Below are 27,634 nucleotides of genomic sequence, written 5' to 3' on the forward strand. Positions count from 1 at the left end.
AAACAGAGAAGGGGTTTGGATAAGCTTCTGAACTGGACCCAACCTTCCAATGGTTTGAGGTTCACCTCTTACTATTTTCTGTCTAACTTAGGCAAATGCTTAAATTTAGAAAAAGAAAAAAGAACTTAGTGTGTAAACATCAAGCACTTTGTTTAAATATTAAGCATTAAAGTTACATGTTGGTTTTTTCACTTGAGCATGGAAATATGTAACTTAATTTGCAAAAGTGTGGAAGCCAAATCAATTTTGGGGCTGGATTGAGCTCAGCTCGTTGCTCTTATGATGTGTGTGCTCTTTAGAGTTATAACTCCAATGTTTGCAGTTTCACTCTGTGCCTTGAAATAGTCAATATTTGGGATGAAAGAGAAATTATTTGCAATTGTAATGTTCCAGTGGTAGGAAATGAAACTGATAATGTCTGATTGCATTTGAATAAGCACAGAAGAACACAAACCCCCAATTCTGTAAAGGCTTTTGTGTGTAAACAAAGCTCTGCACTCTGGGAGTAGCTGCAAGAAGCAGCAATCATAAGGTACATATTCAGAGTGTACATGCACCTTTACAAGACTGGGATGTAGATATTCCCCCTCTGAGAGCCAAAAGAGTATGAAATGAAAGTATAGACTTTGCCACTGTGATGTTTGTTTGGGGAAATTTTGGAAAACAAGGAACTATTGTGTAAATCCTTTCTCCTTGTTGAGGCTTGTGGTTTATCCTCCTCCCTCCTCCCTCCTCCAACAATTGCAGTTTCTCAAGAGCAACCTAAGAATTGTTGAGTAAAGGTCATTTATCTAGCATGGCTGTCCCTAGGACTGCTTTTCACCCTGGCTGTCACAAGGATTTGATGCCGGAAACTGCCCTAATTCATTACAGAAATGACTTGCTAATACTGAGCTTGGATGTGGATGCTTGGAGGCAGCTGACTGGAGAGAGGAAAGGCCTTGTCCTCAGTGAAGAAGCCATTGCCTGGTTCAGTTCATCACCTCTTTGCTTGCCATGTTGCTATCCAAAGAGAGAAAACATTTCTACAAATGAGAACAGGAATGACAGCAAAATGAAAAATCCCCCTCATTTAGTTGAAATAGCATTTAGATCCACCCAAATTGCTTAGATGTGCTGCTTTCTTAGCCTGTTTGCTGCATGCTCTGCATGGATTCACTCTAACTGATTGCATGATGGAGTAGGATTTGCCAAAGTAGACCTTCCAGCGCTGCCAGCAGGAGAAAATGTGTCAGGGCCATTTGTAAAGAGGACTTTCCTAGCTCAATGCATTTTCCAGAAATGCCTTTTCTACCTTTCACCTTTAACCAAGTACTTTCCCACAAGCTGTGGTGTCTCCTGCAGGGTGATATTGTTCTCATGACTGCATCCATCTTTCAGTACGAGGGAATGCCCAGGAATGAGAGCTGAATGGCGAGAGAGATTGTGAGTCAGGGACTTGGACAGCTTTAGCAGCACATACCGTTAGGTTTCCTGTAACCAGTTTGTCATTCAAAGGCATCTTGGGTTGTTGGTGTCTGAACGTTGTTGCCAGCAGATGATTGTCTGGGCATCCAGGTGGTTTCAGCTCTGGATGTGTCAGAAGCAAACAAATCCCCTGTCATTTGTCTGGCTGCGGTTGTTGCACTTTTAGGCAGCTTTAACCAAAGACTCTTTTCCAACTTTTAGGCAGTTTCGACCAAAGACTGTTTTCCATGCCTTTGCCCATTCTCAGCTGCAGGTATTTCTCAAGGCCTGGGCTTCAAGACTGGTTTGAGGTCGTGGCTGTTTGCTTGCAAGTGGTGAAAGGCACAAAAGTTGTCAGTCCCCAAACAGTCAGTGAGGCACAGAGACTCCCTGTGAGTCTGAGTGAGCCACGTAGACAGAGCTTTGTGAGCCTGAAGTCCCAAGGCTCCCTTAGTGGTCAAAAGGAGATGGATAAGACAAAGTTAGGCTCCTGCTGGCTTTTCTGGATGGTGAATCATTATATAAATATATACACAATAATAAATAACTGTCTGTAAAGGAAACCTAAGAAGGTTAACCTGACAAGACCATGGATGCCCTGTGTGAGCGCCCACCACCATCACCCATCCAGCAGTGCCTTGAAGTCACTCTCCAGTGTTCAAAATGACTGCAAGGTGCAGGAACCAGAGCCTGTGGCTGGGAGGGAGCCGTGCGTGCACTGCAGCTGTCTGGACTGTACCTATTATGTGGATAAGCAATCAGCTCCTGTCTCCAGGGCTGTCAATCTGGAACCTTTCACCAGCACTAAATTCACTTTAGAAAAATAAAATAGAGAGACAGCGAGATTAGTCAGACTTCTAAAATGCTTCAAGAAACTTTAATGTTATTATCTAAGCAGAAAGATATCCAGCAATTCCTCAGCTATTTAACATAATAGGCAGTTGCTGACAAACGACGTTATCGAGAATACGCTCCTGAGTGAGGAAGAACGATACGATCTTGCCTAAATTGTATTTTAACAAACATGCCTATCTAACAATTAAGCTGGAGCAATTTTACTCTAATAGATGCTTTTGCTGCTTAATATAGAAATTTACATGTTCATTTGTAGCCCCCAGAGATCACACAGCTGCCAGACTCCCAGCTGCCACCACCCCATTCCTCCCCCTCTGACTTCTCTCGGCTTTGGCTACGAGCACTTGATCTAACGAAGCACTTTAAAATACAAATCCCACTGTTTTCTTGGCCGTGGAGCTGAGCTCACTGGGCTGTATTTGAAATAGGCTGCCTGCCAGCCAGACACCCTTACTCACCTAAGCTAATTTTATTCCATCTGATGGCAAAATAGCCATTCCCCCTCCCTCCTTATCAGAATCCTGGTGCGTTACACGCAAAGCTATGAAAGCCCAGAAAGGGCAATCCTCCTCCACAGAGCTGTCCCTTCACCCTGTCCCTCCTCCTACGGGGTTGTGGGGTCAGGACTGTCCTGCCTGGGGTCAGCTCTGATGCCGTGGGGGGCAGTTTTGGGCAGGACGGGCACCAGAAGGGGCAGTGGCTCATCAGTTGAAACTCAGCCATGCGATTCACGAGGCATTTCCCAGATAAGGAGCTTACAGTGGGAGGTGGCAACAGGCAACTTGGGTGCTGGCAGCATTTTTCCATTCTCCAGTTACTCTGTAGTTCAGCCTGGGACAGGCAGGAGCCTGATGTAATACACTGTGTGCTATTTCAAGGAGACAGAGCCCATGTCCTTCAGGCCAGGCCTCGGAATGTTTGGGAGATAAGAAACCCCACTCTGAATGTTCCTTACAGTCTCAGATGAGAGAAGTAGGTAGAGCTTTCTTTTGACTCTGCCTGTGAAATAGGGTTGTTCATCTAAACTCCCAGAAGCGGGGTGCCCATGGCATTCCATGGGCACTCACACACTTTTTGGGTATGGATCTAGCAGAAGGTGACAGGTAGGAATGGATGTGTGGCTGGTGATGGAGAGTTGGTGGGGAAACATGGAATCCATTCCCTGGGGGCTGCCATGCCAAAAGCCACACCCTGTTGCAGGTATTTGGCTCATTTTTCCTTTGGGATAAAAAGCAGAGGGCTTTGGTTTACCTTAGGTCTCATCTGTTGTTCTGTCATGTGGGTGAACCTTCTGGTCCTTTTGCTGGGCACAGCTGGATACGGGGTGGAGACTGGCTCTGATCATGAGGCTCCTCTTATACAGGAATCAGCAAAACTATCCCAAAGTAACTTGTCCAGCAACACAAAAAAAAGCCCAAACTTCTCCATGAAATGATTTGGCGTAAAAATTCCTTGAGCTACAGACAAAGGGGCATTTTCTGCAGTATAAATCGACTTATGTTTTCTAGGGATTTGGCTTAGAGCTCTTTTCTGACTTGCATACCACTGTGGCACTTTTGTAAAACATTGTCAGAAATAATTCATTGTGGATTATCTTGTATCATGATCAGCTGTCCATAGCATAACAAGGGGCATCCAAAAAAGTTATTTCCTCCCCTTCACCCTTGCTGAGTGATAAACCTCCTACCAAAGGTGCCTGTGAGGGTTGGAAGGCTGGGGAATCTATTCCATTTGGTTTTTCATTTAAAACAAAAACACTTTTATATCACCATAATCAAGGAGGGAGGCAACACCACTCCACTTAGCAAACAAACTTATAAGAGTGCACTTGCTGGAAAATTTTATAGTTTGTCCTGAAAAAGAAACTGAGGGCATTGATAGTGGAGCACAATCTGACCAGTGCTTCCTGCGTGGCAAAGGGAAGGAGCATCCTCCCTCAGTGTGTCACTGAGCTCTCTTCCACAAGGTGACAGATGCCTCCGTTAATAAACAGCTCAAATTAGAATCAAGATGATGGAGATAATCAGTGAATTTGGGAAATTTCTACCCTCCCAGAGAGAAAAAAAAGAAATAACTTCTGATGTAGCTTTTGGAAGACAAGAAACTACCCCTGAAATAAAAGACTTCTGGGCTGCTCCAAGGACAGGCCAAACACCACACTGACATGTTTTTAATGAACATCTTTTCCCCAGTCTCCTGGAAGCTTCCCAGAGAGGAACCAAAATGCCCTTGCAGAGAACAGTCAGTGCTGCAAGTCAAGGAATGGTTTGGGTTGGAAGGGATCTTAAAGATCATCTCATTCCAGCCCCTGCCATGGGCAGGGACACCTTCCACTGTGGAAGTCAGGAGTGGAAAACTAACTTCCAGAAAGTACCTTGGACCAGCAATTTAGCCAAATATGGAGGTGTTAATGCAGACAGCAGTGAGTGCAGGATTGAGGGGGATGCCTCTGGAAAGCATCTTCCAAACCACACCCAAAGAGGGAAAACAGAGCATCAGATAACCAGAGTCTTGGAAATATTTCCCTCTCCCTGTGTCCAAAAACATGTTAGAGGCTCCTGTAGATCTTGAAAAGGTTTCAGCCTGCAGAAGAGTTCTGCTAATATTTGATGCAATGGCCTCTTGTCTTTGCCACCTCGTGAAGTGCCTCTCCCTCAAGATATGGAGGGCATCAGGTTAGACAACAATTTTTGTGTAGCTCCAAATAAAGCATTGAATGTAGGTGTTCAGTGCTATAAGCATAAATGGAGGTAAATTTGGTCTCCAAACTTCATATGGAGTGAAAAACTGATTCCCATCGCTGTGAAAAGTTGGAACTGAAATATTGGGACTCTTTCAAAAGCTTTTATTTTCTCTTAATTTTCATCTCTTTTGGCCAGAACTATTAGTTTAATATTATATAGCTTCAAGAGGAATTGTGAATGGTCCAGAATTCCACTTACAGCTTAAAACTCCCAACAAAACCAAAGCAAAGCCCCAAACCTAAATTAAAACAAATGCTCTCAGGTGTAGCTGCTTCTGAGCACAGGCCAGGTGCAGGACAATGGCCAAGGTTATGATTTTCTAGTGCTGTCAATCTAAAACTAGGACTTTCTTTCAGTTACTCATGCAGGCTGAAATTTTTCCTTCTGGTTCATCTCTTTAAACATTTGAGCCAAAGTCATCTTCTCTTTCCAGGAACAAATTGGGAGGAAATTATTTTGTATTGCCCATTAAAAAAAGCCCAAACAAACTCACAGCTGTTTGAATGTGAAACCCTCAAACATCCACACAAAAATACTTGACATTTGTTAGTAGGATGTGGGCGCCTCAGTCCTGTGATGTGCATTTCTCTCATCCTAAATCTGCAGCTAATCCTCCAACTGTGCATTGTTGCCTGGTTCTGGAGCCCCTGCTCCTGAATTATCAGTGCATGGCAGAGGAAGAGCCTCCTGTCCATGTTCACGTGCCAAAAGCAGCTTCATTTGCTCTGCAGCCCACTCCTGGAGCAGGGGTCTGTGCAGGGAGTGGGGCAGCCCTAAGGACGAGGTGATAACAGAGCCCGTGATTGTAGCGTTGGTGATGTCGCTGTAGTGTGGGGAGCTAATTTTAGTCAAGCACAATTCAGGGATTTCCTAATCACTGAAATCTTGACTCTGCAGCCTTCTGAATTTTCTCCCATCTGTGGTGGTGTAATTCAGTGCTGTAATTGCAACAGATGGCCGGGCTTTTAAACCATGATGAGGCAAAAAACTGAGAAAAGAAAAAATGGAGAGTCTTGGGGACTGTGACGTTGGGCACTGTGGGAAGTGTCAGGCTCTGATGCAAATAGACATTTGGCATTACCTGGCTATAAAATCCAATCTTCCTAACCAATACTGTAAAAATCTCTGCTGGTATTTGTTGATAGCTCACAGTTCACTACTTTCTCTTGGGTAGTAGCCACTCATTGCTGCAGTAACTCTTACAGCTCTGCCACGGCAGCTTTGTGTGGATCATCATCATCATCCCTAACCTACACTGAGCTCACACAGAACACAGGAGGAAGGTCTAAACTTGTTTTTCTTGCAGGCTGCCAGCTAAGGATAGCTGATACAAGTTTGGAGAAAGGAAATGTAACTTTTTCCCCAAATCTTTGCTTTAATTTACTTTGTGTTTTAGAGGAGATTCACCTTATCCTTTGCAGAAAGCTTCATCTTCCAAGGCCACTGCAATTCCTGGCTTCACAGCACCCGGAATGTCAAAATGTCAGGGGCTGTTTTGATGATGTCAGAGTTCAACCAGGTGTAGGACATAAATCCAAGGAAAGGTTTTCTGCCCTCCTCTGAATTTTGAAGAATTGTGGAGAGCCTATGGCAGAGGCAGCAAAACATCTGAATTTTGGGGATGGTCCTTCAAAAATTCTGAACTTCTGGGGGCTTGTAAGTGATCTAAGGAAAATGTCCTTATTCTCATATAAGGGTAAGCAAACTAGAGAACAAAGGTAGGGAACAGCCCCTCACTCCCAAGTGTTGGGAAGAAATGTTCCTGCTCAAAATGGTGTCTGCCCATCATATTTATTGTTAAAATACACTTTGCAGAGAGGGGCTGTGTTTTGCCTTTGCAGAGAAATCACTCAGAAGTGACAAATTGGTTAAAGATTTCACTTTTTGCTTATCTTTAATCAGTCTTCTCCCAGGCAGCTAGTGATAAGACAAAGGGAAATGGCCTCAAGTTGCACCATGGAAGGTTCAGGTTGGATATTAGGAAAATTTTCTTCACTGGAAGAATGGTTAATGTTGGAAAAGGCTGCCCAGGGAAGTGGTGGAGTCATCATCCTTAGAAGTGTTCAAAAATGGAGTGGATGTGGCACTTTGGGATAGGGTTTAGTGGGCAAAAGAGTGTTTGGTCAAAGTTTGGACTTGATCCTGGAGGTCTTTTCCAACCTTAATTGTTCTGTGATTCTAGAAGAAACTTTGGGCTGGCGTTACCCACCTTCTGATATGGGTCTATCACCCTCCTGCTCTCTGCCACAACTGCAGAGAATAATGTTATAAAGCCAACATCATTACTTTAGAGAGGGTTTTTTTCAGTTAATATAATCACTTGAATTTATCATCAAAGCTGCCTGTGACATCCTTTTAATCTAGTAATGGTATAACTCTCTAACAGTCTATTTGGAGCGTCAGCATTAGGGAAGGAGAGAGAGCTGGAGAGCCGGGAAATGTGCTCATCCCTAATGCAATTATTAGTACTCCTAAATAACTCGTTCAAAAAGAGGGAGAGTCAGCTGCTGACGGCATGTTCAAAGTTTTTTCCCACCTTGGGATCCATTTTCATCCCTGGTGGAGGTGTGGAAGAAAGGAAGTCAAAGCAATGACATAACTTGTGCCTTTAGCCCTTTCTGGGAAAACATCCTGTTACACCTAATGTTCTTCACAGCAATCCCTTCGTTGGCCACAATCCAGAAAACTCCTGCTAAGGCCAGAGCCTTGCGCACAGCAGTCGCAGAGGTTGGGGACAGCCCCTTGTGAGGTGTGGCTCTGACTCACCCTTCGTGTTTGTGTCACTTCCTCCTGCTCACCCATCCCAAAACACATCCATGGAGCGCTGCCTTTGGCCACCTGCTCCCGAAGCCAAGCCTGGGGCCTCTTCCAGCATTGTCCTCGGTGCCTGAAGCTGTTCCTGTGCTTTCTCTCCTTTACAGTTTCTTGAGTCCCTTCCCCTCCATGATCTCTGGCCAAAAGAACAGATCGGACACACTCCAAGGTGTCCTGGTGGGAGGCAGGGGTTTGACTGGACACCTCTGTGGTGCAGGACAAGGGAAGTGGTTGGGAGTGTTTTATCTGCTGCCTGTGTTGGGCAAGGACTGGTAATCACCATGGTGGATTCAGGACTTGCCCTGCAGGCTCTCTTCTCCCTTCCCCTGTCCCCTTTGGGCACTGCTCTGAAATCCAGGGACAGAGTGCTTCTAATATGTTGATTTTTTTTTTTTAACTGGTTAAGAAGCACAGGAGGGAATCAGTAATGGGAGACAGTTGGGATTATTTTTGAACCATGTTTTATTCCCTCAGTCAACAATAATGGGACTGCAGGAGGCTTTATGAGGAGCTGTAAAAACTCACTGCTGAGTGTGGTGGTTTAATGGTCACAGGGACTTTCAAAAAAGAAGATAGTTTATTTTTATGGAGCATCCTTAAAAAAAAAAAAAAAAAGGAAAAAAAAAATCAGGAAAAATTTTACAGGGAGAAGGTAAAATAGGAAGGGAGTGCTTCCAGGGGCTGGATGCTGATTTGGAGGGAGAAAGGGCAAAGTGGCACCTAAAGAAGGACAGGTACCACTTACAAGTGGGAAGGATGAGGGGGGTAGAACGGAAAGTGAGAGTAGTGGGAGAAGGAAAATGGATGTGGAGGAGTTGGACAATACAGGAGTTGAAGGATGCAATTAGAGAATGGGAAAGAAGAGGAGAGGTGAATGATGGAGTTGGGGTTGGATGTGGAAGAACCAATTTTGGCAGGAGTGGAGAAGGATGGGGTTAGTGGGAGGGGGCTGCTAGGAGGGGAGGGAGAGGGGCAGGGCTGTGAGAGGAGGGAGGGTGGCTGGGGGAGGTATTTCCTGACTGAACTGATGGGCTTCTCTGCTTCTTCTGAGCTGATGGCGGTACCCTGGGATGTGATTCATGGGAATTTAAGAATACACAATTCCAATATTAAGTTTATTGGTCATGCCATTAGTTTCTGTACCAAGAATGCAGTTTCCAAAGATGATCTCTGTATGGGATTTACATGGAAAAAAAGATTGATAAGCAGAAGAACCCTTAGGTAGACCAAGCTTCCAGACTCTTCTCTCAGAGATAAGAATACCCAAAGTTAGCACTGTCAAAGATAGTCCTTTGTGGGTTTAATCCTAAGTGATGAAATGGCTTCTGCAATGTGTCTTCTGATGACAAACCTCAAAGAAAGGCAGGAACACTTTTGAGCAAACAGATTTTCTTGTATTCAGAATAAACTGAGAAAGTGGCTCTTGTAATCCCATTGAGCACTCAGGCCAGGAATATCCAGACACAAAGTCTTGGCATGTAGCAGGATTGGAAGGAGGCAGAGATGTGATACCTCCATCACAGCACCTCCTGCTCTTCTTATTGAATAAGGAATTTTTTCTTCCCTGGGAGGGTGGGCAGGCCCTGGCACAGGGTGCCCAGAGCAGCTGTGGCTGCCCCTGGATCCCTGGTAGTGCCCAAGGCCAGGTTGGACAGGGCTTGGAGCAGCCTGAGATGGTGGGAGTTGTCCCTGCCCGTGGCAGAGGGGTTGGAATTAGATAGTCTTTAAGGTCCCTTCCAACCCAAACCATTTTAGGATTCTATACATCTCCCCTCATTTTAAAGTCAGCAACCAACAACTAATCTGAAATCCAGCAGAGTATTTCAGTTGCAACCTGTGTCTACTCCTGTCAGAAGCTGCTGTTGAGCCTTGATAATGCTACCCCTGTCTTGGAGACCCCACGGGCCATGAAACAATGCAGAGATGGGGGGCCATAGGCAAATTGAGACGAGAAATAATTTCCCTTCCCCTGAAGAATGCAAGTGAATGAATTTTTATGCAGAGTTTATATACTTGGTTTAAAAAAGCAACACGGCCCTCTCAACCAACCAACCCAAATCCCTAAACAAACCCCAAGATGTCTCATGAGTGGGGAAGGAAACAGTGAGAGAAAATACCAAGGAGACTGAAGGCTGAAGAGCTTTTATTCCTTGCTCTGAAGAAGAGCAGCGTAGGTTTAATGGTCTCAGGAGGAGGCATAAGGAAGCTCCAGGCAGCAGAAGTAATTATAGTAAACTGTTGTGGTTTAACCCCAGCTGGCAACCCGGCCCCACACAGCCACTCCCTCCCAGCCCCATGCTGGGACTGGGGGGAGAACGGGAAGAGGAAAAGTGAGAGAACTTGTGGGCTGAGACACAGACAGTTAATAGGTAAAGCAAAAGCCATGCAGACAAGCAAAGCAAACCGAGGAATTTGTGCCCATCCCAGGCGGGGGTTCGGCATTCCCAGGACAGCAGCGCCCTGGGGTGTATAAGGAGAAGACAAACATCGTCACTCTGAGTGTTCCCTTCTTCCTCCTTCTGCCCCAGCTTTATGCTGAGCACGAGGCCATGTGCTGTGGGATGTCCCTTGGGGTGTGTCCCCCCGACTCCTTGTGCACCCCCCCTCTTTCTACTTGTGGGGTGAGAGGCAGAAAAAGCCTCTGTGGAAAAGAGTAGAAGTGTAAAAAAGGCCTTGGTGGATAATTGCTGCTCAGCAGCAACAAATAAAAAAGTTTTCCCTGAGTTATTGATGCTGTTTCCAGCACAAATCCAAAACACAGCCCCATACCAGCTACTATGAGAAAAATTAACTCCCCCCAGCCCAAACCAGCACAACTGTGCAGAAAATCAGCTGTTCTGAGAGGGGCTTTGTTCTGGCAAATTGTCAGTGAATATTCTTGACTTCTCCTTTGGATCCTCCCAAGCAGAATTATTTCCTACAGAGTGAAACTCTTGACAGCCCCAAGCTTTCCTTGGGGGTGCCACAGGTTCCCTGACAGCTCGGGGTGTCCGGGGAGCCTCATGCAGGGACACCCAGCAGGAGCCAGATGGACAAGGGGTGCTCTTCGTGCGAGCCTTAGCGAGAGCCGTGGTACAGCCATGGAAGAGCCTCTGTGGATTTCCAGTCAGTGTCATTTTGCCTGAGATGAACCACTGGGGGAAAAAACCCAAAACCAAAAAACCAGAAAGAAAAAAAGGGAAGAGAATATCCAGGAGAGCAGTGCTGAGTTCCTCTGACCTGCTTCCCACCCGGGTGTGTGTGTGCTGCTACCATAGGCATTAAGGCTGTAAAAGCTTATTGTCAAATCAATTCTTCTCTTACCGAGCCTGGGGAGACCAGGAGTGCGCCTTGAAATGCTTCAAATCTTGCCCCTCCCTGATGATCTGCGAAGTTTAATTTCTGTAATGGGCTCTGGTGACAGAGGCATTCACTGTTTTTCCAACAGGAATTGCTGAATGTACGAATGACTCATTCTGGAGGCGGGAGATATAATGGCAGCCTTCGATATCCTGATCTAAGGGTGGGGAGGTTGTGTGGGAGGGGAGGAATGGGGTACTTTAAGTTAAATTATCCACCTTGCTTCCCCTTCATCAGGCAGCCCCTCCTTCTCTCAAAGTCCCTTCCTGGCCCGGGATCAGGATAATGCTGAAAGAAGGAAAGGGAAGGCTGAGGGATCTCCTGTGGGAGATGAAGTTTATAATATATGCATTTGCCTGGAAATGCCATAAGAAATTAATATTACAGAAACAGTGGGACTGCATTAATATTTTAATATTAAATGAATATTTAATTTGAAAGCTTTGATTTGAAAGTGAATGAGACAGCCATGACATGAACAGTCGTGCTGTTCCTGTTAAGAAATGTTAATGATTTATTGACAATGTCGGTAGCAATAACTTTACACTGTTTCAGTTACATAATGCCTTTGAAATATTGGTAAAGTGATTACTGAGAACAAAAAGCAGGCTGGCTTCTGCAGCCCTTTTGGGAAGGGCTTCTGTAAGAGAAAAGTTGTATTTCCTGCGGAAGGAGGATCCCACCCTGTCCCTCAGAGCGGGGCTGGCTGGGGCTTTGGGGCTCCCTCTCCCCAGCATCAGCATCCGACACCAGTTTGGGACATCCCTATTGCCTGAGGTGCCCCAAGCCTTTGTGGTGCTCTGACAGAGCTTCCTGAAGATTAAGGCTGAGCCTGGAGGAGCTGAGAGCTTCCCAGCACCAGTTTTCTCAGCCAGCTTCCCACAGTCCTTCCTGCCATGGACCTTGGCGCCTCTTATAGCCAAAAATGCCTTGCTCCAGAGTTTCTTATGGCTGTTCTGGCTGAGGACAGCTCAGGGCTATCTGTCAACTTTCATGCACTCAGTGATCTTCAACATCAAAAACATCTTAATAGCTCAGGCAGGTTTATTTTGTACATTTTTAAGGGCTGTTGAAGCTGTACCTGTGGTTTCTGGGAGCTCTCTCAGGGTTTTTCTCTGGGAACAGGGTGGTGAAGGAACAGGAACACAAACAGGTCTGTTGCCTCCTGAGCATCCTGAGTTTAATCTTTAATTGCAGCTGAAATGAGAAGTCCTGGGCTGAATGGGGCTCCAGTGAACCTGAAGAAGGTGCCTACAGCCTGTAGGCATTTCTTCCAAGGAGTTTCTGCCTATATTTTTTAAACACATTGAAAACTCTTAGAAAAAGCTCTCTGCTGAATAAATAGGGATGTGGAATATTTTGTGAAATGGTCTGTTACCCATTAGCTCAGAACAAGGAAAATTCATCTAAAAAATAATTAAAGAGACACTTTGGCATGGTGTCTTGAAAGCTGTACCATGCTGTAGGTTCCCAATTCCAGAAATGTGTTTCTTCTTAAGGCCAATCTTTGCAAAAAAATAAGAGAAAAATGAAACCTAAATTCACAATGTGACCCAATCTAAACAGACAGAGTGCTTTTTCTTCCTTTTCCCCCCCTTTTTTTTCCCTCTCCCTCTCTTAATTTCATGCTGTTGTTACAATCAGCCTTAGTAAAAGTAAGCTGGTGGAATGAGGAAACAAAACCCCAATATAGGATGCGGTTTAAAGAACTGGTTCTTGAGCCTGCTAATCTTTCTCAGTTTTCAATTGCATTTCTCTGGTGGCAGCCTTGGTGAATTTAGTGCTGGCAGAAGATGCTACACATAGGATGGAGGCTTGAAATTGTGTCATAAATGTCAGCACATGTTTTTGTCTGCTGCATCTCTGCCCTGATCCCTCTAAATCGCAGAATGGTTTGGGTTGGAAGACACCCTAAAGATTATATAATCCCAACCCCTCTTCCATGGGCAGAGACACCTCCCACTATCCCTGGGTGCTCCAAACCCCATCCCACCTGGCCTTGGAACTTCCAGGGATCCAGGGGCAGCCACAGCTTCTCTGGGCACCCTGTGCCAAGGCTTCACAACTCTCTGCATAAATAATTCCTTCCTAATATCTGATCTAAACCTGCTCTCTGTCAGTTTGAAGCCATTCCCCCTTGTCCTGTCTCTCCAGGTCCTTGACAAAATCTCTCTCTCTCTCTGTTCCTTGTTGGCTCCTCCAGGCCCTGCAAGGCCACAGTGAGGTCACCCCGGAGCTTCTCCTCTCCAGGCTGAACAATCCCAGCTCTCCCAGCCTTTCCTCCCAGCAGAGCTGCTCCATCCCTCTGATCCCCCAGAGCCTCCTCTGGCCTCTCTCCAGCAGCTCCAGGTCCTTCCCATGTTCAGGTGGATTCTAGGTGGTGTTTTGAGGAGTGAAGGCTCTTGGTGCTCTCCAAAAAATGGTGCCACACAAGGCAATCAGAAAGGGTCAGATCAGCTCCATCCCCTCGTCAGGTACAGCCAGAGTTAGCAAAGGCCAGCTCTCACTGCGACCTGGTAGAAAATTAGCATGGAATATGTAAATATCACCTCCCAGTCAAATTCCTCCCTTCCACTGACATAACTGAAAAAGTAGGCACCAGCATACCTTGATTTTGGTTGATTTGTCCCAACCTGTGTAGCAGAACTCATCACCTCACTCACCTTCAGCGAGGAAGTTCCCCACATTCCCCATGAAGTCATTGCTGTGAATTCCACAGGCAGCTTTTCCTATTAAAAGCTGGCAATACCCTGCTTGCCACAGAGTGTGCACTGAATTGGAGCACGTGGCATTTTAAGGGCTGAAATATTGTGAATACTCCTAACAAAATTGATTTAATTTGTCCATAAAAAGCCTTCCTGTCTTTCCTAGGAACTGCTTAGTAAACTATTCTGACAACAACTCAAGGCTGATCAAATTAAAATCAGCCCAAGCTTTTTTTAGAGATGAACTGATCTGAAAAGGTTTTTTTTGGTATCCTAGAAAGAGTCACTAACCTTTCTGGGCAGGTCCTATAGCGTTTAATAACAAAGGGTACCTTCTTCTATAAATATTATGAACTATGGAGTTTAATGAGATTTGTATTGCACTATAGAAATGTACTTTGGAGCATTAATTTTGAAGTCTGTAGGTTTAAATGTTTTCTAAAAATAGTATTGAATATATACAGGGCTTTGTGCTTCTATGTCTATTTAGTTGGGGAGAATGTTTTCATGTATTATTTGGTGCACTTTTCATTTTCCTCATCCTTTTTTAAAGCATTGGTGGCAAAGGAATGAAAGGAGGCTATTTTTTGCTCCAGGATAAATTTTGATATTTCAATTCCAGTTTTTGCCTCCTGAGGAATTTTCTATTTTCTTGAGATCCTTAACCAGGTCATTCACTTACTGATGGGTTTAATTACCTGCCTGAGCAGCAGAGCTGAGCTGCCTTTTCAGCAGTGTGTCCAATTCTGCACACAGATGTGCTCGTGCAATAACAAGCGGCTTTAACAGAAGGATACAGGAGATCTCCTCTGACACAAACAAGGTTGTAGCTCTCTCAGATCTACTTCTCTGCAGCTTTTATAGCTGTCCATATGATGTTTTCTGGTTTTCTATGCTTGTGGGCAAGCAGGGGCTGACACTCACTACTGAGCTGTGCTGCATCAGAGGGATCTGCGACGTCTCACTGGAGACCCGGGTATCACCTCCGAGAGCAAAGGGAATTTTTGAAAATCCTGTTAAATGCATTAACAATGAGCGGGGGATAAAGTCAAAACCCTGCTTAGACATCTCGACTGAGAGTTGCCATACAACTGCAGCCAGTGGTGGGTCTTGGCTGAAAATGTATTTATACATTTAGACAGATAGAGATGGATTTCACTTGTTTAAACTCAGCTTTAGTGCAGACGAAAGCAATAGGGGGTGGCGGGGAAAGCACAGGCTGCCACCACCCTCACATATGGCAATTGTTTCCTGTAAAGCTTGCTATATTGTATTTATTTCATCCCCTGACATATCACAGGAGGCCACTGATGCCGAATTTGTAGCCAAAAAAAACCCAACCTGCAGCTTTTAGTGAGGGCTGTCCTCCAATTTATTTGTGTTTTGCTGTTGGTTTTCTTTTTCCTTCTGCTTTTCATCTGCTGGTTTCTATTTCCACTCTTTCGGTTCTTCCGTCCTCCGTTTTGTCTTGTTTTGTTTTTTACTATATTTGAGGAATCTCAGTTACACTGGGAAGCCCGGGAGGTATGAGTGGAATGCTTGGATTTAATACATCCTTGCCTGAACTTTCTTTTGACAAACCAATTAATATCTCTGGGTTCTGGGGGCAGAGCATTGGGGGGCACAGGAAGATGAAGCAGCTGGGGTGCAAGTCTGGAATGAGGCTGGGGACGCTTGACAGCATGGCTGGGATCAGGAAGGGAGGCCTGGGGAGGGGGTGCTTCAGGTGCAAGGGGGTGACACAGAAAGTTATGAGATTTTTCAAATTCTGGAGCTAAGCACATGGCTGCAGGGACTGGCTATACCTTGCAGGCAGGCAGGCAGGCACCTCACTCTGCAATGCCAGATCCTGCCCTGCTCTGAGCTCCGGGCCTAAGGCATGATGCACAGCTGGCAGAGGTCAGTTCCTGTGCCAGGAGCGCAGTTTGGTCTGAGAGAGCTTCCTGTGCCAGCTTGGGGCAGAAGCTGACCTTTGCTGGTTTATGGGGGATCTCAGGGTCCCAAGTGCTGCTGGGGATCAGATGCCTGTGAAGGTCTGGGAAGGTTTGAGGGAAGGAGTTGACTTGTGCTCCGAGTGCTGTGAATTCAGGACGAGCTGCTCCCTTCAGATGTGCTGCTGAGGGCGGTGGCGGCCGGGCTGGGAGGGTTCCCCTCTTGGCTCCATCCCTGGTGTGCATGGGACTCTGCAGCTGTGTTTTTCAAATGCCATTCAAATGAAAGCAGAGAGGGGAAATCCCATTTCACTGGGAATAGCTCTCAGATGCAGAGCAGCTTTTCCTCCGAATTCTGTCTTTTGGCTTCCTTGCTGCAGGGTGACACATGGTGTCTTTCTCTTGATCAATTTGTTTATCATTTGCTTGATTATCATCTCCAATAGCAAGACATGGCAGGTCTCTTTTGTTAATCCTGTTACTACTGGCTTTGGAGCAGAATAATGGTTTAGGGAAAACATTTGGGTATGTTAAACTTTCTTGAAGATGCTGCCTGTGAATACCAAATCACGCATGGCCTGATGTATTTGAATTTTCTAGATTATTCCTGAGCCTTGCATTTCCATCTGTTTGAGTCCTGCTCCTTGTGTCTCCCTGTTTATTCCTACGTACCAGCACCAAACTTCCCTTCTGGCTTTCAGAGCAACTTGTGTGGCTCTTCTGAGAGAAGAGCACAAGCAGAACTCTCTTCTCCAGCCCCATCTCCTGGACCCGCCTCTCCTCCAGTGATGCCACCCTGCCTGAGGGAGCCCACCCTGGAGTGGGGGACTGGAGAGCCACCCCATTGTTTCTCCTGGCTTCCTCCTCCAGGAGATCTAATGCTGGCCTCTCTCTCTTTAATGTTTTTAAAGTGATGTATGGCTCGAGGAAGATGTCAGAGCAAAGCCCTGAGAGAGTGATAACCTCCCATGCATCTTCTGAACAGGTAGAAGCCAGCAGAGGCCCCCTGTCCCTTTGCAAGGCAGCCCCCTCCTCTCTCTCTGCACCCGTGCAAGCTATTTATCTTGTGGGGAAAACATTAGGAGGTCTAGGAGAAGGGTTTAGGCTCCAGAGCTCACCCAGTCCTTGACCTCTGGGCTGAGACTTGCTGTGGGGAGGTGAGTAATTAATAGTGACTGCAGTGGTGTGGGTTGTGTGTGGATACACGGGTGGAACATCTGCCAATGCACCCTGTGTTTACAAAGCCAGGGCACCCCTGGGTACAAAGCAAAACCACGTTTTTTCAGTTGCAGAGTTATGTGAGTGCCGGGTGCTGTCAGACACATCTTTGGTTCAGTGAAATGGTCTTTTCTTTTCTCTGACAAATCCTCCCGGTTTGGCCTTGGCTGCTGTGGGAGCCTGGCTACTACTGTGCATTCCAGAGATGGATTTGAGGTGGCCCCAGCAGATGTCAGGGTGGGCTTGTGGGTCCTGTCATGGATACGGCTCTCTCAGGAGAGCCCAAACACAGTGACAGTGCTCAGGGATGAATAAAGCCATTTATTCATTCAGAGGAGGTCCCTCTCCTACCAGCCCTAAACCAGCTACCAGTGTTTTCAAATCACCAGGAGATGGAAATCACCAGGAGTTTTTTTTTTCCCTCCTGGTCAGTTGACTGCTTGTCTTGATCCCTGCTCCTTCCCAACCAGGTCTTATTCTCTTCCAGCTTCTCATCCAGCCCCAGAAATACTGGACGATGTAGAGCTTTTAGGTGAGATGGTTTGGGAGCCACAAAGCACATCTTGCATTATGGAAAACCAGGGGATCTCCTCATGCACCCCACAGGGTTTTTCCTGTTTTTCCATGGCCTCTCCAGAATTCCTCATGGGAAAAGTGCAGAAGAGATAAAAACAGTGTTCTGCAACTCTGGCTGTTACCATCATGGTTTCATCTGGGAATCTTAAATCTCTGGGTGAAGAGACTTTTAAAAGAGGCGTTGTTTTAGGCCCCTTAGCTGAGAGGGGAAAGCGAGGCAGAGAGGTTTTTGTGTTCTTGCTGGGATTTTAAGCCTGTGTGAGAGGGGCACGTGGCTCCAAGCAGTGCTTTTGACAGAGGGGCAATGCCAGGAAGGCCTGGGGAGGGGGCTGGGAGCTTGTGCCTGCCAAGGGCACACAGGGATGCCCTGGGCTGGGGGATGTGGGGCTGGCTGGGCAGGGCGCTGTGGGCGCTTGCTGAGACCTACGAGGTCCTTCCTCCTCTCTGCATCTTTTGCTTTAGGCTGTGATTTTGCTGCCCCCAACAGTCTGCTGGTTTTGAACCTGCCCGGTGCTCTCCCACATCAGGATGTGGCCCTGGAGAAGTGGGATGTGAAGGGTCTGGTCCCAAACTCACCCTGTGGGACCCACTGGGGTGCTCCCATAAACCTGGTGCATCCCCCACGTGCATGTTTGGGGTCACAGGGACATGGCCTTGGAGTGACACCATGTAGGTGAGGTCATGGTTGTTCTCTCTTCATGCCTGAGCAAAGATTTCAATCAGGGCAGGATTTCAGTGCCCGGGTTTCACCTGGACAGCCCATCCTGAGCACTCAGAATTACAGCGTGCAGTCCAAATCAAAATGGGTCCATGCATTTAATCAGCATTTACTTGGTTTAATTGAAGATTGTGCCCCTTTGCTTACATCATCTGCTGTGGCTTATCACTCTCACCACAGTGTAGAACAGAGATTTTTGCCCCACCCCCAAGAATGTATTTCAAGAATGTGGTGAAAAAAAAAAATACAGAGAATATGTAACTTTTTCTGGAAATACGATATTTCATGAGGGAAATTTGAAGGCTAGAGTAACCGAATTCCAGGCAAACAGGCATCAGTATTGTTAGGAAATACAGCTCTCTGCAGGGCAAAAAAGAGTGGTATGCCAGGTTTAAATAGGGATTTATAGCCACTGACTGCAAATTACCTTATAAAATTACTGAAACCTTCATAAAGTCATTAATTATGCGTTAGTCTTGATTGTCATTTATTGCACTTCTTAATTGTTCCGTAAACTTTTCTGGATTAAAGGGTGTGTTTCAAATTGACATGAAGCTGTTTTATTGATGTAAATTAACAGAGTACTTTACATAAGGGACAACTGAGGGACCAGCAGCAGAAGAGTCTCTTATCCACTAATAAAGGTGACACAGGGCTGGTGGTGTGATTTCAAGTGAGTGGAGTTTTGTGGAATGATGAGTGTGCAGGCAGTAGTTATAAATCCTTAAAATCAGGATTGTTATCAGTACGGAGTGAGGCAGCGGAGGCAGAACACACACTGTTAATCATTCTGTTTAAAATAAGAGGAGGAACAACAGATAGAGAAAACATGGAAAAATCTGGTGGAATTTCACTGAGTCCATGTTAGGTCTTCTATTAAGTCTTTTCCAAGACAGAACATGTTTCACATGTTTTCACTGTTGTTTTTTCAGTTATTAGCATTTCATTTATTAGCGTTTCCTCAGGCTCACGAGGAGCTGTAGCCACATTCCACCCAATGCAACCCCTGCACCACCATCATGTCACCAAGCACGTGGCTCTGTTTCTCCTAAAAGGTGCTGGACTTCATGGGATCCACAACCCAGAATGCCCAAAGCCCCTTTTCTTTGAAGCTAGTCTCAGCTCTTTGGGTTTCATTCCGTGCTGTTCTGTGGAGGCAGCGTGATTCCAATCATACCACTGCTGATTGCATAAAATATGCCCTGAATCCAACACGTTGTGTTAAAATCTGGTGTCTGGGCCCTGTCTGATTCTGAGCAGAGTAGCTGTTGGATTGTGTTCCAGCCATCCTCAACCCAAGCCAAGTTGGGAGAGACTTGACTGGGATATCGGTGAGGGGTAAAGACCATGAAACCTCTGCTGTGATTGATGGAGTTGTGCACTGTGAGGACAAATATGCACAAATACTTACCCAGAATAGCAGGGCCTCAATTCAGCCGTATCTGGCAGACTTTTCAGCTCAACTTTCAAGAAATATTGTTTTTAATTGACCTTCGTGTGAGTAATTTGAAGAGCCAGCGCCGCTTTTCGCAAGGAGAGTTTCAAGCGTGGAAACTCCCATCATATGTAAAATTAGTAATTTTACTGTATCATGAGTGATTAAACCTGACCCCCAGGGAGCCAAAAATAATGCTGTGTGACTTCCTTGCCCAATTAACACAGAACAAATGTGAAAATGTGTACATTACAGCAAATTGTGTGCTAATTGGCCTCAGAGAAATACTAACGACGAGGAAGAAATGGGCATGTAATTTCAAACATATTTGAGAGGTTTCGCAGTCTGCTTGCAAATAGGAGGGGAAAAAAAATCGAAATTTGACAAAACCATTATTTGTTATGATTTATTCACTCAGCTCCAGTCTTGAACCTGGGAGTATTGGCAGCTTCAGCTAAGATTCCTGCTGAGTATTTCTCCTTCTAATGACTGCATACAGCATTTAGCTCAATGCTATTTTTTGGCATAGTGTCATAAATATCTATTTAAAAATCTTGTCTCTATATGTGTATCTAGGGTTAGGTGCTTTTCTTTTCCCTTCTTCTCATGAAAATACCTCTAGATGCAAGACAATCTCCTGCTCCCTTTCCCGAGGAGAATATTCCGCTCAAGTGCAGTGGTAGGATTGTTCTCCTTGGGCAGCAACCTCTCTGCCAGGTCTGTACATCATTTAAGTACTGGCTTAAGCAGAGAATAAATGTCTGTCTGTGCAGGGGAGAATTTCAGCTGGTCAGGGAAGTTAGATCTGACCCACAGACTTAAGGAATCCAAGATATACTCACTATTCCTAAAATTAAATCTCTTCCACTTCATTTTCTATCACGTCTAGAGTTTATATAAGACATTTTCTCTAGGCTTTCACTATGTCTTAGGAATAAAACTGATTAAAGATGTAATTTGTGGGCTAGAGGTAAATCCCATCTTTCCATACTTTCTTCTGTCTTCCATAAGTACAGAAAGCAGAGCTCTGGGCTTTTCCTCTGCAGCAAGAATATCCCAGAATTTGTTGCTGGAGCTGCAGGCTGATGCACTGAAGTGTGATTTGGTCACAGTGAAACCCTTTTGTAAGAGATAGAAGGTCAAACGTGTCCAAAATTAAAGGACGCAGTGCTATCAAACTGAAGTGTTTCAGTAATTTTCTTTGATGATTTTAGCCAAATCATGATGTCCCTAAGAAACACCACGATTTCACAGAATTAGCTTTTTTCTCCTGGAAAAAAAAAACTGGAACCAGCATTATTTTAAGAGCCTGCTCCTCCAGACTCGACATGTGGAAAAGTTCCCAGGGACCTTGGAGGAGTTGTCAAGTGGAGAAATCAGTGTCCTGGCAGCAGGACTCCTCCTGGTTTAGCTCTTGCTGAAGCTGAACAGGTTCACTTCAAACTTTTGGATTTTTTGGTTGATTTGCACTGTCCTCTACGTGTTAAGTGAGAACAGTGCAGTGCAGCACTTAGCTCTGATCTTAAATTGTTTCTGCCAAGCAGGCACAGAGACAGAAGCGTCTTTTTCACATCCCTGTGAGTTCTTTGGGACATTTATAGGAGTTAGTACCGTTTGTTTCCCAGTTAAAGATTTCCTTGTGGTTGTTGAGAGGCTTAATGGCTTGGAGGTCTTGTATAAAAACTTTGTAGATGTCACCAGTATTTTGTCTTTCTGGTAAGAAGAGCTGTGGTGGAGGAAGGGCTGGGGAATAGAGGGGGGCTGTAAGGCTGTGGTTCTGCTCGACTTCTGGTGGGACTTTATGGACAAACCCAGCATCCCCAAAAATGCCAATTGTGTATTGTGGAGTGTTCAAATTAGTAAGAAGCTTAAAAATAACATCTTTTGGAAGACTTGTGAGTGTGCAACTAACGTTTCTCATTGGAAAATTTGATTTTCACTAGCGTTACAATGTGTATTTTAAGTGGAAGTTGTCAGAACTAAGTGGTGCTGGCAGGGGAGTCTGCAGAAGCAGAAAGATGCTGGCCCCAGGAAAACTCTGGTGCGTGATTCCTGTTGAAAATTTATAGGAAATTAAGATGTGACAATCATCAGTTTAGAGATGGAAGAAGAGGATGAGGTGAGAGGTTGGGTTTGTGGCCGAGTTTGGTGTTATTTCTCTTGGTTTTACTGGATTTTTTCAGAGGGGAGTAGTGGCCCGGACACTCGGTGAGCGCCACTGCCAAGTCGTTTCCACTGATTAAGGACTTAGAAAAATCCTTTTTGTTGCCATCAGGGGGAGCTTTTGAGATCTTTCAAGAGTGAAAAAAAAATATTAAAAAAAAAAAAAAAAGAAAGGAGGAAAAAAAAAAAGAAACGTCCCAGCTCAGAAACAGAGATCTACAAACCAGCAAGCAGCCAGGAGCTTACCTGTGGCTACAACTAAGCCAAGGAAACCAGGGGAGCTGAATTCCTTAGGCTGAAAAATTAGAAATATTGAGAGAGGATTTTTTGACTCAATCCACCAATAAAACTAATCATTGATTTTTTTTTTTTTTTAAATTATTATTTCCAAAAAATAACCCAGGAGTCTTTGGAGCACTCAAAAGCCAAATCCTCCTCTGTTGCTACAGCTTCTGGAAGGCAAATGCTCTTCAAAAAGCTTCTCTCCTTCTAGCTCCTGATGATTCGATGGGGACCTTTGATGCAACATTTGGATTAGCTGCACACAACTGCACTGAGGGGGACCACAAAAGGGGGAGCTTGGCTGATTGCATAACTTTGAGAAAATAATAAGAGGAAAAGAAGGAATTAGAGAAAGAGAGAGAGAGTGTGGAAAAGAGAGAAAGAAAGAAAGCAATTAAAAAAAATATCTGAGACTCAAGTTTCAAGACTCTTTATGTGCTGCAGAGGAGCATAAGGTTTACCAGCAAAGTGCAACGGGGAGTCTGAGAGGAGAAATAGCTTTCTCTTTTGCCAAGAAAAAAAAATAAGAATGTGTGTTTTGGACTGGACTGAGAAAGAAAGCTGGGGAGATTGCAAAAAGGGGGGTGCAGGATTTTTGTCACATTGATCCATTCATCTTGATTGTCTTCTTTAAAAAATAAATAAGGGTGGGGGAAGTGATAGGGGGAAAAAGGAGGAGAGGAAAAGAAGGGGGGAAAAGGAAAACAGCAAAAGTGTTTGAACCTCTGGAGCTATCTGCTCCTTCAAGCTGATTGATTAGTCATGATCCCTGCAGTTTTAATGGGAATCATTCAATTGGGAAGGTGGAGCACCCTAGAGTAGATTAGCATATTCTTGTTTACTCATCTTCTGAGGGGCTTTTTCTCTTTTCTTTCATTTTGTGGAGAAGAAGGGAGGGGGGGAGGTTGGGGGGAAGGAGGGGGTTGTGGCTTATGTTATAAAGGAGGCCAAAAAAATAAATAGATTAGAGCATCTTTTGGGGGGAGGGAAATCAGTGGGTCTGAGTCCTGGAGAAAGCTGGGGGGTTGTTTTGGTTTTTTGTTTTGTTTTGTGTGTGTGAGAGAGTGTGTGTGTGTTTTTTTTAAGAAGAAAAAAATAAAGGGAAGAAAATTCAGCAGAGAAAAGAAGAGAGAGAGGAATTCCAGCTGTGGAGGAATAGAGGAGAAGAAGACAGATAGAGGAGAAGAACAGAGAAATACATTTCAACCAAGAAGGAGTTTTGATTTATTTGATTTTTATTTGTTTTAAGGAGAAAAAAAATCTATAAGCAGGAAAAAGAAAGAAAGAAAAAGAAAAAAAGAAAAGAAAAAGCAACTGAGAAGGGTTATAAAAAGAGCAAATACCAAGAAGGGTGAACAAGAGAAGAAAGTCAAGGCAAGGAGGAGCCCAAAGCTGGCAGATCGGGAGGATTTGCAGGGGAGAAGGGGGGGGAAGATTGGAAATGCAGCTCTGGAGTTTGCTGCTGCCTCTTGCGCTTCTCTGTACAGCCCTAGCCAGTGGACCCGAATGTGGGATGGACGAGCGCTCCCGCAGGGCACGAAGGGACACCAGGCACAGCCGCCAGCTCCTCCACACTGCCCCGGGCACCTGTGCCACCAGGTTAGCCCGAGGAAGGCGCTCCACTGCTGGGCTGGAGCCTGGGCATGTCCCCCGCAGGAGGCAACAGCGGGAGGTAAAGGACGAAGAGGAGTCCCTTACCCCGAGCAGGGCGCTCTATTTCAGTGGCCAAGGTGATCAGCTGCGGCTGAAGGCAGACATTGAGCTGCCCCGAGATGCCTTCACTTTGCAAGTGTGGCTGAAAGCCGAAGGAGGACAGAGATCTCCGGCTGTCATTGCAGGTAGGTAGCTGGCCGTGCCTGTGTGCAGCATCCCCGCTCGGCGCCGGGAGCCGGCGGAGCAGGCGGCTGGAGGCGTGCGTGTGTCCGGGAGCGGGGTGTGCACACCCAGCCCCGCGGGAGTGCCCCGCAGCGCACGGGGGATGGCAGCGCCTCTGCGAACACGCTGGGCTTGCCTTCACCCCGCCAGATATTCCGGGAGATCCCGGAGCTCTGCGGACCGGCTGGAAGTATAGGCTCGCAGGAAAAGTTATGTAAACTTTTGCTTAGGGGAAATGGCAGTGCCCTGGGGTGGTTTCTGTCTCTCTGGGTGCGCGGATTGAGGTGCAGGTAGAAGAGCCAGCTCTTACGGTGGGGTTTTGTCTAATTTTCAGGTTGGAAAACTGTAAGTAGAGCATTTGAAAGTGGCTTGTTTGTATGTATGGAAAGAAATGTATGTGACGGGTGTGTGGCTGCAAAGAAACGCATATCTAAGGTCCCCCTACGATTTCCTTGGTTTTATTGGCTTTTTAGTGTACTCCGCTGTTAGCTCTTTAGATGCAGTGTTAGCATGTGGTTTCCAAAAAGCTATAAAGGAACTTTTTGGCTATTGTGAAACCTCAAATGAATCAAATGAGTTTATAAAGTTCCCAACCCCTCGACACTCAGCTACGGCTGGGACTCGCACTGCAGCTAGAGGATGTGTGGAGTATTTTTGTCTCCCCTTAGAAATGGCAAGTGTAACATCAATGATTCTAAGGTCAAACAGCCCTATAAAATCATTTAGTACTCAAAGCAGCTACCAGTCTAAGCTGTCTGAGCTGGATAATAACAAGGAGTATTGCACTTTTCTTATTTAAATTTTATGAGCCCATCCTGAATTTGGGTCCCTCTCCCCGCGTTCGCGCCCTCTCCCCCTCCCTCCCTCCCGCCACCTCCCGCCCTTTCCCCGCTTTAGTGATAAAGTGCAGCGAAGTTGTCGTGAAATCGGATCCTTTTCGGAGGGTTACAAACCCTTATAAATGTCGCCACATCCATCTTTGCTCTGAAGGAAGTCATAGAAAATGGAAATGCCCTTAAAAAAAAAAAAAAAAAAAGAAAAAGAAAAATAAAGGAAAAAAAAAAGGAAACAAGTCAGAAAGAGAAACGAGTATTGGGGGGCGGGGGGAAGACATGTTTTACAGCTCTTTTGGCAAGGAGATTCCCTGAAAGTACAAAGTTTCCATGTCCTAGGATGCCTTAAAGAGACAGGGAGGATTTCCCCTTTCCCTTTAAGTGGAGTCACTTCCTAGCAGGAGGCAGCGCTGCCCGTGCCGGTGGCGCGGCTGCCCCGCCAGCCCCGCTCCCGTCCCCTGCCACCCTCGCTCCTGCCACATTCCCGGCCGCGCTGCCCCATCCCTGACCGGCTGCTGTCTCGCAAGAAAGTTGCTTTGTCCTGAGGAAAACAAAAACTGAGATGAACTCAGCCGTGCTTTTCCTTAACTTTCCCTAATCCCAGCTGCTCCGCTCGCTTGTGAGGAGGGGGACGCGGTTTGTGCGGGGCTGCCGGGGTGGGCAGGAGGTGCCGGGCAGGGGCTGGTCCCGTGTGCCTTCAGAGCAGTGACTTCATAGGTGAACCACATTATTCCTTGCTTTATTCCCCCTGGCTTTCTCACACTCTGCTCTTCTGGTTTCCAACCCTAACTTAAACCCCAGGGCTCAAAGTGCTTCCCTTTCAAGTTAGGAAAGGCAGAATTTTGGGTTTACACAGATCTCATCAGTACCAAAACAGGGTCAGTGTATTTTTTAATGTGTTTAATCCAACACCTGGGACCCCGTGTCCGTCTTTGGTGCAAGTATCTCTAATTCTCACAACAGGGAACCTAGACAAACACACACAAAGATCATTTGTAGTAAAATACTTTAATTGGATGGGGGAGGTTGGGTTGTTGCCTGTATAAAACACTTGACCCATTTTATGCATGGAAATAACATTCCACTGTGAAAAATGAAGAGAAATGCCCCAGTTTTGCACCGTAGAGCTTCAGCTCGGCTTGGGAGGACTTTGTGATTTTTATTTTATTTTTAAGCTCCCCCTGCCCCCCTCGCACGCACTCTTGAAGAGGAGTCAGGTTTGGCTCTGTGTGTAAACACCTGGAAGAGGTCCAAGAGGAATTCACTTGGAGTATCCTCTGCACACCACAGCCTCCCAGACCTGCAGCAAGCTTAGGGAGAGATTACGCTTCCCTCAATGAGGAAATCAAGGGTTCTGGCTGCCAAAACTCTTGGCTTTCACATTTTCACTGTTTTGGGATGTGACAGACTGAGGAGCTCAGTTCTGCTGTTGAATTTGCATCTGTAGGACCCCACTGAAATCAAGAGCCCATCTGGGTGTTTGGAGGGGAAGGGACTGGGGCGCATTTTCTGGCAGTGCCAGAAGTGAGTTTCTCCCCAACTTTCCTCCCAGTTGCAAAGTGGGAAGCTGTGTGGCTGTACAGATCTGAGGAAAAGGGTGGGATTGACTGGGATACACCTCTTTTTCAGAGTTGCTCGTGTCTTCACCTACTTTCTGCCCCCCACTTTCTGCCCGTGCTGACTGCTCCCCTTGCATCCCTCCCTGCTGGCATATAAGAAATTACTGCAAGTTGTACAGGAGGAGCCCCATGTGTGCCTGTAGGGGAAATCTGTTGTGTCTGTTAAAAATCTCGTGTAGGACCCAAGTTGTTATCAGCTTCTGCGCCTGAGCCCTGACATAACGGAGTTCTTCTGCTAATCCAGGCTACAGGAGTTTCTGTCTGGAGCCAACTCTCCTTACGTCACCCTCTGCTGCAGTATTCAATTTGTTTTCATAAATGGCTAATTTTACAGCGCTGTTAAGTGGGTTCGTCATTGTGCCGGGCCATGCCCTGTCTCTGATGAGAGGCAGTCCTGGTGCCAGGCTCTGCCAATTTTCACGCTGCTTGGCAGCGATGTTTTTGCCGCCCTGTTTGACTCCACTGATATCTGCTCTGGCATTTGTCAGAGGGAAAGCTGTTGGGAAACTGGAAGTCTGACCCATTGATCTGCGTTACGCAAAAGCTCAGGAGCGCTGTCGGGGCTGGGCTGCGCTGCTCGGAGCGGCTCCCGCCGTGCGGCTCCCGGAGGCAGCTCCCGGCTCCTGCGCCCTCGGCCCCCCTCCCTCCCCGGGCCGCAGAGTTCTTGGACAAACCCTGCCCGAATGTGCGCACCTACCCCGCAGCACAGTACATCCCTCTTGTAAACACGCACATGTGCACATGGAATCAATCAGGCGGCTCCGGGCACCTTCCCCCGCGGAGCCTGTGGATGCTGGGGCAGGAAAGGGTTAAGGTGGGGCTGTGCTCGGTTAGGTAATGCACACACACCGTGCAAAAAAAAAAAAGGGGCTTCAAAGCGCTGCTGACCTTGCTGCTGTTGTAGTCAAGGATATTTCAGTTCCACTGTGAAAACGCAACCCCATCCTAAGAAACAGGATCCTCCCGGGTCCCTGTCAGGGTGTTTTCTGGTGTATGGGGTAGCTCATGTTTTCACAGGAGCGAGATGTTGACTCTTTACTGGCTGGGAGCTGAGAGGAGCGGGATGAATGATCGGCAGCAG

General features: G+C 46.1%; 1 protein-coding gene across 1 annotated transcript in view; it reads left to right on the forward strand.

The window, feature by feature from the left end:
- Positions 1–23,217: 23,217 nt before the first annotated feature.
- The window catches only part of PAPPA (pappalysin 1), a 182,085-nt gene continuing 177,668 nt past the window's right edge, over positions 23,218–27,634 (forward strand). Inside the window, exon 1 of the mRNA XM_069031458.1 lies at positions 23,218–24,064. Within this exon, the coding sequence (XP_068887559.1) occupies positions 23,668–24,064 (397 nt within the window). The 5' untranslated portion in view covers positions 23,218–23,667. The remainder of the gene's footprint in view (positions 24,065–27,634) is intronic.

Source organism: Aphelocoma coerulescens, chromosome 17 (assembly GCF_041296385.1).
Source record: "Aphelocoma coerulescens isolate FSJ_1873_10779 chromosome 17, UR_Acoe_1.0, whole genome shotgun sequence".
In the NCBI taxonomy this organism is placed as follows: Eukaryota; Metazoa; Chordata; class Aves; order Passeriformes; family Corvidae; genus Aphelocoma; species Aphelocoma coerulescens.